This window comes from Ipomoea triloba, chromosome 8 (assembly GCF_003576645.1).
Source record: "Ipomoea triloba cultivar NCNSP0323 chromosome 8, ASM357664v1".
Lineage (NCBI taxonomy): Eukaryota > Viridiplantae > Streptophyta > Magnoliopsida > Solanales > Convolvulaceae > Ipomoea > Ipomoea triloba.
Genome location: NC_044923.1, coordinates 10,156,029 through 10,167,191, shown reverse-complemented (window position 1 = coordinate 10,167,191; position 11,163 = coordinate 10,156,029). Strand labels below are relative to the sequence as shown.

The 11,163-nt window shown below is 31.9% G+C and overlaps 1 protein-coding gene across 2 annotated transcripts in view; it reads left to right on the top strand.

Moving 5' to 3' along the window:
- LOC116027703 (BAG-associated GRAM protein 1-like) overlaps nucleotides 1–9,172 on the top strand; it is a 14,383-nt gene extending 5,211 nt beyond the window's left edge. For both annotated transcript variants that reach the window (XM_031269423.1, XM_031269424.1), the window contains exons 4-18: nucleotides 427–502; nucleotides 746–874; nucleotides 989–1,035; nucleotides 1,723–1,846; nucleotides 1,988–2,104; nucleotides 2,595–2,624; nucleotides 2,748–2,847; nucleotides 3,761–3,867; nucleotides 4,124–4,267; nucleotides 4,368–4,472; nucleotides 4,696–4,842; nucleotides 4,972–5,025; nucleotides 6,162–6,225; nucleotides 8,637–8,698; nucleotides 8,791–9,172. In XM_031269423.1, coding sequence (XP_031125283.1) covers nucleotides 427–502; nucleotides 746–874; nucleotides 989–1,035; nucleotides 1,723–1,846; nucleotides 1,988–2,104; nucleotides 2,595–2,624; nucleotides 2,748–2,847; nucleotides 3,761–3,867; nucleotides 4,124–4,267; nucleotides 4,368–4,472; nucleotides 4,696–4,842; nucleotides 4,972–5,025; nucleotides 6,162–6,225; nucleotides 8,637–8,698; nucleotides 8,791–8,913 — 1,429 coding nt within the window. In that variant the 3' untranslated portion in view covers nucleotides 8,914–9,172. The remainder of the gene's footprint in view (nucleotides 1–426; nucleotides 503–745; nucleotides 875–988; nucleotides 1,036–1,722; nucleotides 1,847–1,987; nucleotides 2,105–2,594; nucleotides 2,625–2,747; nucleotides 2,848–3,760; nucleotides 3,868–4,123; nucleotides 4,268–4,367; nucleotides 4,473–4,695; nucleotides 4,843–4,971; nucleotides 5,026–6,161; nucleotides 6,226–8,636; nucleotides 8,699–8,790) is intronic.
- The last annotated feature ends 1,991 nt before the right edge of the window (nucleotides 9,173–11,163 follow it).

The window sequence follows — 11,163 nt, the reverse complement described above, 5'->3', positions numbered from 1 at the left end:
AGTTTTTTTTTTTTTTTTTTTTTTTTTTTTTTTTTTTTTTTTTTTTTTTTGCATTATGTTGGGGAAAATCAGCATTATTTTTGTTTTATTTTATTTTTTTGGAATAAATATGCATGGTTTCTTTTACCTGTATTATTTTAGGTTAAATACACGGTATAAACATGCATTATTTCAGTCAACTCGCATTGTTTTGGCCTAAATACGCATGAAAAGATTAGGAAGCCTAACCACACATTATTTTTTGAAAAATATGCATTGTTTATTAATTCAAACTTCTATTTATTTACATAAATGCCACCACCTTTTTTTTTGGCCTAAATCTCACTATTCATTGTTTTAGATGGATGGCCAAGATTCCCCAGTTGTTGTATCAACTTTAGTTGTAAATTTGTGTGTGCCTAATTGATGCTTTTGTTACTACTGCAGTTCAATGGTTCCTGGTTCTAGAAATCCTATGTGGGGAGAGGAATTCAACTTTTCTGTTGATGAACTTCCTGTCAAGGTATTTTCTGTTGTTGGTGTTGATCGACATAGTTGATTATCGTAACTGTTAAGTCCATTTTCTAGTTTTTCAAATTTTTTATGTCCATCTCATGTACATGTTGCCCTGTGCATGCAACATAGATTCTAGTTTATCAAACTGAGCTTCATAAGAAATCTGCTTTATTTTTATTTTTATTATTTATTGCAGTTTCTGTATTATGTTTTCAATATAAATCTTTATTGATTACTGAATTCATGGCAGATCAACGTGACGATATATGACTGGGATATAATTTGGAAAAGTGCAGTTCTTGGTTCAGTGACTGTTCTTGTTGAAAATGAAGGTCCTACTGGAGCCATATGGCATTCATTGGATAGCCCATCAGGGCAGGTAGCTGTTGTTTATTTATATTCAATGTTTTGGAATAATAATATATCTTGTCTTTAAAGGACGTGCAAAGATTTCTTTGTACTGGAACTGAATCATGCCTTATATGTTTTCCAGGTATGTCTTCATATTGAAACAATAAAATCAAATATGAATTCTTTTAGGTAAGTCTATTGCTTTTGCTGTTTTTTTGTTGAGATATTTTTGGATAAGACTTGCCTGTTTAGCCATTCAGATGTCTGGTGCTTCCTGGTTTGTTGTATTGTATGTTTTGGCGGTCTTATGTTTAGGCTCTTCTCCAGAATGGCTCAAGGAATTCCTGCTTTTCTATCTATGGAATAGTCAAACTATTTGAAGATGATGTGAGTTTGGGTTTAAGGGAGAAAAACTAAAAAAGGCCATGTGGTAGGCTAACACTTACAATTTTTGTGCAACTTTTGAATAATAAATAGCAGATTAACCTTAGTTCTTATGAGGCTGGTTTCATTATCATATCTATATACAATAGAACAATTTATTTGGCTGTTAATTAATCTTTTGAATCTTGGTATTTTGTTCTAATAGTTACTATCCTGCATGTTGCAACTCTATAATTGTTGATTTGACTTGTAATTATGGCCATAGGAAGAATACTTATGAATGAAAATAACTAAGTGAAGTAACTGCTAAGCAACTGAGAAATTTGTATCCCTAGTTACCTACTAACTAATTGATTTGGGACTTCTTGGTTCCAATAAGCAATTGATTGCTGGATTTTGTAAGTTGAAATGTAACCATCAAAATTGAATCTAACCAGTTAAAAATTAATGTTTTAAACAACTGGGTGATGATTTTTCTTTGTTCTTTTCTAGGGGTTTGAATGGCTTTGGTGGTCCTAATACTCGAAAGAGAGTTAGTTTGGATAAACAAGGGCCCACAGTAGTTCACCAGAAACCAGGGCCACTGCAAACAATATTTGAACTTCCTGCTGATGAGGTAAATTATTTTTCTTGAATTTATTCATCTTCTTTTAGATTATGTCAATCTTTGTAATTGTAGGATTCCGATAAATACCTACTTGGAATTTCTAGTGTTTACTACAGTCAAGTTGCTCATCTAACTTGAGGGAGATTCCAGGTTGTTGAACATAGTTATTCTTGTGCACTTGAGAGATCTTTTTTGTACCATGGGCGCATGTATGTCTCCTCATGGCACATCTGCTTCCACTCTAATGTGTTCTCAAAGCAAATGAAGGTTGGCATCCTTCCCTATTGTACAATGGTTTGTGTTTCACTTTTGGAAAAAAAAAAAAAAAAACGTAATCAGTTCATATTACCTACTCTACAGCTTTTTATCTGAGAACACAACTGCAAGATCTTTTGAAAATTTTTGTTCTCTTCATCTTGATGGACTTTTAGGACATGGTTATGGATACTTGAAATGTAGAGTACTAATACTGTAATGGGCAACATGAACAATAAATATTGAGCATAAGGAGCCTCTGTGTGTGCATGCGTGCGCAATGGAACCAAACATCATAGGACTGTTACGTTCTTTTACAATGTAAATAACTAGACAGTTGAAGGTTTTTAAATTTAACTTTTAGTCCTTTTCAGGAAGTGTGTTTCCTATATATGTTCTTTATCGTTATCTCAACATCTGGACCAACATTTTATGTAATAAGATTACCAATTTCTTCCCTGTTTCAAAGTATACTAAATGTCTTTGTGTTTCTTGTTTTCAGGTAATCATTCCTTTTGGTGAAATAGATGAGGTATATATTTTCTTTCACACTTTATTATGATTGTGCCTGTTTGGTGTTAATGTGATATGAGTCTTTCTGTTGGTGGCTTCTGGACTGTTATTGTATTTCATCAATTCTTTATTTTGATTCCAGATTAGGAGGAGTCAGCATGCATTCATTAACCCTGCCATCACAATTATTCTCCGTGTGGGTGCAGGTGGCCATGGTGTGCCACCTTTAGGAAACCCTGATGGTTAGTAATTCAAGTTACAAGAAATACTTTCTTTGCAAACAGCTGCTTGCCTGTATTTCATTTTTCCATTGCATTTGCTGAAAAGGTCAACTTGCATTTATTTAATTCACATTACCTTCTTTTAACTGTTTGTTTCTACATCAGGTAAATTCCATGCCTATTTTTAAAAGTTATCCTTACAAAAATTTGTTTTATGGAGTTCGGTTTAGGATTTAGATTATATTTGCTCTCAATATCTCAAGGGTCTAGGATATATTTTTTTCTCCAAGATGTCTGATGATTACATTCCTCATCCCATTTCTGTATTGGGTCCTATTTATGCTCATATAGTTTGAAAACAAGGATAGCATATCAGAAGAGAAATTATAAAATATGGTGTGCATTCAATAATACTTACAAGGAAAATCACTGTCTTTTGATGGTTAATTAATGGTTTAACTGATCTATGTTTAATTCATCAATGCTTCAGTGACTACTGGCTATGTATTTGTTCCCTAACTTTTAGGGAATGGGAGAGTAGAATTAGTCAAATTTATTGGTGAATTATGAAATGACAACCCAAATATGTTCATTCTTAGTGTGAGCATATTTTATTACACAATGCACTGATTGAGCACAAGATACTATTTGTGCTAATTTTTGTTACACCGTGTTGAGTCAGGATGGAAACATTCAGTCTTTTCATTTTGGTCCCTCTTTTTATGTAATTTATTATCTGAGCTTATTTGATCATGATTACCTGTAAAGTGAAAGTAGTCAGCATGTAATTCATCATCTCAACTTGAAGTGGTGTTAGAGCTATAGTATTTTTATGGACCTATATAGAATTTTTAGATACTAATTTTAAGCTGATCAATGTTTATGTTTGTAAGGATGCCAATGAATGAATCACATGTCCTTCCTCTATTTTCAGGTAGGGTCAGGTATAAATTTGCTTCCTTTTGGAACAGAAACAATACACTGCGAGTTTTGCAACGTGCAGTAAAGAACTATCATGCAATGCTAGAAGCCGAGAAAAGGGTTTGTTTTCCAGATATTGATTAGTCTTTCTGCATTATATGTATCCATAATTTACTTGGTCATGATTTTTAAAAAGTGGAACTAGGCTTTTCTTTTTGGATCTAATATTCTCATTTAACACTCCAAAGAAGAATAAAACCATAATCCATATGGACTCGAAGCGTATATGTTGCTTTGTTGGTCAAGCTTTATCTACTTGGGTTACTAATATCAATGGCAAACTGTACTCATTTTTTCACCATCCACTTTTACACAGGAGAGGGAACAATCAGCATTACGTGCACATAGCAGCTCTATTAAGGGAGGTAATCAATTATCTCAGAATCCAGAGGAAAGTGTGCCAAAGGCAGATAAGTTCCAATCGTTCATTAAAGAGGAAGTGCTTTCTGGTATATATAATGTATGTCTAATATTCAAACTCATCCTTTCTTGGACATAAATCTATTGTTTAAATAACAAATAGTTTATTTATTTCTTCTGATAATTATGAAAAATGTTAGGATATTTTCCCATGCACTGCTGAGGAATTCTTTGGAATACTACTGAGTGATGGCTCAAATTTCACACAAGAATACCGTGCAGCACGAAAGGATTCCAATCTCACTGTAAGTTCCAAGATTGATGATAAAATGTATTTGAATATCTATTCATAAAATCATATATGCTGGTCAGAAATTAGGCACTTAGTATAAATTGGGAAGGTTACATTATGTTTATTCCCATATTGTTTAGAAATTTATTCCCATATTGTTGAGTTTCTGAAGTAATGAAATGTAAGCATGATACTAATATTTAAGGCTAGTCATATGGCTTTGTTTCTTTTTAAAGATGGGTCAGTGGCATTCTGCCGCAGAGTATGATGGTCAAGTCAGAGAAATTAAATTCAGATCTCTTTGCACCAGCCCAATGTGTCCACCAGATACAGCCATGACAGAATATCAACATGCTGTTCTATCACCTGATAAAAAATGGCTGGTAAGTATTATTATCATAACTTTTCCATGAACAGCCGGTGCTGCTGTAATTTTTCTCATAATTCCACTTTGCATTTAGAAATTTCCCCCTTTTATTTTTCTTTTTTTGATGATATTTTTACTATTCCAGGTGTTCGAGACTGTACAACAGGCGCTTGATGTACCATTTGGATCCTACTTTGAGGTATGCTAGGCTTGTATTTATCATGCTATGGGTTTCATATCCTTGTTCTCAAATTTGTGGATTTTGCTCAAAACTACCAACTGCTTTTATTTTTATTTTTATCCTATATGTTTGTGAACTCAAATTTGTGGATTTTGCTCAAAACTACAAATTTGTGGATTTTGCTCAAAACTACAAATTTGTGGCCCTATGTTTTTATACTACTTGAAGTGTCTTTGTGATAATCAGTTATTAGAGCCACACTGAAACATGGAGAATTGTCAATGATTATCTCTTTACAGGTTTTTTTCATCCATCTTTCATCTTTTGAACCAGGATATATAGCTTTAGAAGTTGATCGAAAAGTGGATATAGAAAATTTCACAATTTTCATTTGATTTCTGATTCCCCAAATATGATTGTGTTTTCTTTTAAATCTTATGGATTTTATTACTAAGAAATGGTTTAGGACTTTCTTGGTTCTCACATTTCTCTGTAACCAGCCTTTTAGTATGGTGTATGGCAAGATTCTTGTTAAATAGTATGCTAGTTGCAATCTATTGACTTGACATGAGTGAATTTACTTGTATGCTTCCTTTCTGTATTTATTTTTGGTAGAAACCTAGCCATAACTTATGTAAACCTGATAGAGTAAAGAGCAGACAAATAGATTTGAACAAAGGAATGGAAAATAGATATATTGAAAGGAAAACCAAAAATAAGAAAAAAGAGAGACAATATAGGAGAGATACAAATCGTACTTCCCAGCAAGAATATATCCTGCCCCTTAACTAAAGCTGATTCCTATTAATAATTTTCTGCATACATACCTTCGAAGAGAAGGTGTTATTTATAGTCCATAAAAAAAAAGAACCAATCAAACATAAATACTCAATCAAGGATAATCAATCGATCTTTAAATCCTTGATTTTAGCTCCTCAAAATCATGTAATTTGGATTCCTTAGTTCCCTATCAGAACATCATTTATTTTAACCAACCAACCCATGTACTTTGACCAAACAAGAGTTATTTTGAGCTGATTTTTCATAGTGTTGAATTGGATGTGTGAACTATATCTGTAGCCCTCTCTATGTAGACATTCTAATTTTTAGTGTGTTTATTCAACTTGATTGCTGATTACATTTGCTTTCATCAGATTCATTGTAGGTGGTCTTTGGAAACTAATTCTGAATCCTCTTGCTCCATGGATATAAAAGTTGGTAAGTTTCCTCTATCCTATACTAGAAAGATTTTAGTGTTACTTTATAGTATTCAATTATTCATCCATTTGATATGCATGATGCTTGCTTGAAATGTCATGTACAGATGTACTTGCATCTTGTCGTGCTTGTTTTAAATAAAATTAATGATCAGACGTAAAATATCTTGTAGCAATCTGATACATGCTGAGGAAGTCTTATTTTATTATATTACATAGTTTAGATATTAATAAATTACTAAATAGTTATTTAGAAACTAATAAATAGTTATTTAGAAATTACTAAATAGTTATTTAGAAAGTAGAAACTAATAAGTAGTTATTTAGAAATTACTAAATAGTTATTTAACTTATTATTCTTAGTCTTTGAATTAATTTAGGTAGTTGGAAGATTCAACAGATTACTTGGCTTATTTAGCCATTCTATGAGTTGTATTTTACCCTATAAAATGGGGAACCAATTCTAATGAAAGCAAGCAGAAATTCAATCCCAAAAAGGGTCTAAGGGAGTTTTGGGTCTCAAGCAAACCCAATGTCTTCTTCTTTTCCTTTCACAACTATTATTCTTTCTTTCTTTTTCCTTATGATTTCTTGCCCATGACGGGAGCACATAACATTGGTTCCGTTGCCGGCGTCATGGGCGTCACTCGGTCTGAGTTTGAAGCTCTCAAAGAATCAGTGAATGAGTTGAAACTCTTAGTAAAAGAGCTAGGCAAACGTCGCCTTGGAGAATTGGGTGAATGTCCCAATGACCTAAAGCAATGTATTACAAAATTCCTCAATGTCCAAACACCCAAAATCAATATGCCTACTTCCTTAGGAATTCAGGAAACTGATGGCAATGTTACATCACTCAACATGGATGATTCATCATTCACAATCATTGTTGATCACCCACATGGGGAGACAGCACCAACGCAGGCCAATGTTTCTGATGATCAGCCTCATATCGACTCAACAGAGAAGATTGTCGATTTCACAGAAATTGAGGATCTACAAGTGAAGTCTCAAGTGGAGGAGGCAATACCACATGATCCTGCTATTCTTCAGTCACAATGTGTTGGAGATGCAGCAGCAAGCAACTGTCATTATGCTCCACCATACCCCATTCCACCCATGACTACCCCTCATTCAAGGACATGTGATTTTCCAATGGCTTATCCAGCCCAAGCTCTTATGCAGACCTCTTCAGTCACCCCTTCTAGTCTGATGCCTTTAAATTTCACAATTAATCTTGCTTCCCAGCAATATATACTGCCAACTGTAGCTTTCGCGTTTGCAATTCTTTTGGTGAGGCCATTTGATCGTGGGAAGTGTTGGCTACGTGATGCACAAAGTTATCAAGCTCGCGGGCGAGCTTGATGTCCAGGAGGGGTGTAATGATACATGCTGAGGAAGTCTTATTTTATTATATTACATAGTTTAGATATTAATAAATTACTAAATAGTTATTTAGAAACTAATAAATAGTTATTTAGAAAGTAGAAACTAATAAGTAGTTATTTAGAAATTACTAAATAGTTATTTAACTTATTCTTAGTCTTTGAATTAATTTAGGTAGTTGGAAGATTCAGCAGATTACTTGGCTTATTTAGCCATTCTATGAGTTGTATTTTACCCTATAAAATGGGGAACCAATTCTAATGAAAGCAAGCAGAAATTCAATCCCAAAAAAGGTCTAAGGGAGTTTTGGGTCTCAAGCAAACCCAGTGTCTTCTTCTTTTCCTTTCACAACTATTATTCTTTCTTTCTTTTTCCTTATGATTTCTTGCCCATGATGGGAGCACATAACACAATCCATTTCATTAACACGCCTATATTGGTAGTGGTGCTGTTTGCAGTGTATTTGTTCTGTGTTAACAAAATTTAATCATATGTTCATTCACATGGAAATTTTTTTAGTAGTAGACATTGCCTGTATGAATAGTAGTTGAGAATGGGTCCGGTGGAAAACTAATTGGAAAGATGTTTGTGCAGAAGTATTAAAGATAAGAACTATGAGTGATGTATGGAACAAAATTGAATATAAATATCTGAGGTACTAAATCGGTAAATAGTGCATCTGCGAGGGACCAAAAGACTAGGTTGCCTCTTGTGTTTTAAGGTACTGCTATCTGTCAAACACCTAGGCTAATGAAAACCTTGGGACAATAAAATGCTAATTATAGACTTGCTAACATTGTTAAAACTGCTAATCGAAATCTGTTCCTATTGTTAAGTGACTGCCCGTTGAAATCTTCACTTCTACCTACTTTTTACCTTTTCTATTTTCTTCATTACATCCCTTCAACGCATTTTATCAGTATACCCCGTCCGTAAAATCATTGCAAGTATGTTTTTTTTTTTTTTTTTTTTGAATTCAATGAATAAGGAACTCTTTCTTGATATTTTCAAAACACTCAATTTTAACAGGTGCACATTTTAAGAAATGGTGCGTAATGCAGTCTAAAATTAAGGCTGGTGCAATTAATGAGGTATGTCTTGAGTATGGTGAGCTGTTTCCTCCTTGTCATTCAAATATTTTGCAATTCTCAATCATTCTCCCTACTTTTTCTCACTTGTCCAGTATAAAAAGGAGGTGGAGCTAATGTTAGATGTGGCTCGTTCATATATTAACAAATCCAAAACTCCTCCTGCCAATGAGAATGACACTTTTTCGCCCTTGCCACCAGTTACCGAAGAGAGATAAGTTGTGAGTACATACTACATAGAGTTGCAGTCTGTTGTAATTTTTTTAATTTTTGTTGAATTTATGTGTTGTGTTTGTTAGTATGCCGAGTACCAATACGCTGTCAAATTATGGAGTTCCTTCACGTGCATGTTTGTGTGCTTGCACCCTATCTCCATATGGCGATAAGTGGTTGCGCTCGTGTACTTCTTGTGCCAGCAAACTGTACAATTTTGTGTTAAATTTTATTAAATAATAATAATAATAATAATAATAATAATATAATAATGACTAGAAGAAGTAGAATTTGTTATATATCTGTTTCTTTTCTTTAGTACAATTGGCTTTAGTACAATTGACTCTGTTACAATGTAGTATTTGTTCATAATTACTTTCTCAATCTACTGAAGCACAAAGAGAGTCAATATTGCATCCACTAAGGCTCGAACCACTTCTTTCCATGCACTGTCGTACTCCTAATAATAATAATACTAATAAAATGTCATGCACTACCGTACTAATAATAATAATAATAATAATAATAATAATAATAAAATGTCATGCACACCGTACTCCTAATAATAATAATAATAATAATAATAATAATAATAATAATAATAGAACTAAAAACTTTATATCATTAATAATAATAATAATAACACCACATGTCATGCATAATGCTCGAGGTGATCTCCTAATACCTCCTACATGCATGAAAGAATAATAATAATAATAATAATAATAACAACAACAACAACAACGCTACATGTCTACTATACTAATAAGAGTCAAAGAGAGTTAGGCCTAAAATAGGTAGACAATAGGTAGAAAAATTGGCGCTAATCAAATGGACGGTTCAGATGAATTATTTAATCAAATAGATGGTTAAGATAATTCAGATTAATATTATTAATAGAGATTGGCTAAAATAATTCAGATTAATATTATTAATAGAGATTACCTAATTTAACCTTACTTTTATGATTATCTGTTAAGTTTTCCGTTAAATATTATCTTCTCCGATAGTATTCCGTTAACTTTTAACTTACCCATTAATTTCTATAAGAAAGATCTTAGGTTCGAACCTCATCTCAATCAAATTTGAGATAATTAAGTTTCTCACTCTATTTACTCTTATTAAATTAAATAAATTAGTAGCTACAACAAAAAATGATACATATGTATTTCTTTAATTTAGAATTATGTGTATACAATACCTTTATTTGAAAAAATTATTCATTATCAAAAAATTAAATTAAATAAGAAAAATAATTTCATTAGTTATATTGTCTTTATTTTCTCTCATGCAAAGATTCTTTACATTAAAATTTTTCAATTGATATTCATTACATTGTCCATTATCTTATTTTTACAATATCTTGTAATTAAATATCAAAGTTATAGTACAAAATAATGTTATATATTTATTTACCAAGTATTTTATTAATACTATGAAAAAAAAAATCAAATAATTTGAAGCTAATTATATTAGCTATTTGGGGATTGGTTGACAAAGAGAGTACTCAAATAACCCAACAAATTGAAGCGGAATCACTCTATTTTACTCTTATTGAATTAAATAAATTAGTAGTTATACAAAAAAATAATACATATTTATTTCTTTAATACCATGAAAAAAAATAAAAAATAATAGTTTGAAACCAATCATATTAACTACTTGGTGGATTTGTTAACAATGAAAGTACTCAAATAACCCATTACCCAGCAAATTGAAGCGATAAACTACCTTTTAATATCTTTGGAATACATAATATTTAAATTTTCAATTTTTATTAATTTATCTATTTTTTTCTTAAACTAGGGATTTCTTTATCCACAATAACTCATTCAATAATAATGATTGAACCAAATGAACCCCAAGCAGAACACCTAAAGGAAAGCTCATAGCTCCTATATCATAATATCATTGCATGACGTTGTTATCTATGCTACCAACAATAACCGAATTGCAAATAACACACTACCAACAAAAAGGAAGAGAACAAATAGTAAGGATGAAGACAATGACAATGTTACTCAAAAGAGAATTAAGAACATTTAGAAAAATTCAAATTAAAAGTAGTATTTATTTAGACTATCATTTTTAGACCAAATATTTAGACTATCGATTTTACAAGGTTGCAAACATTTATTTTAGTAATAATTATAATGAATTTTCTATATTATCTTGGATTCATATACTTTGAGTTAGATATTTAAATAAAAAAATTCGACATTCAATTACCCATGTATAAACTTCTCCTAATTCCT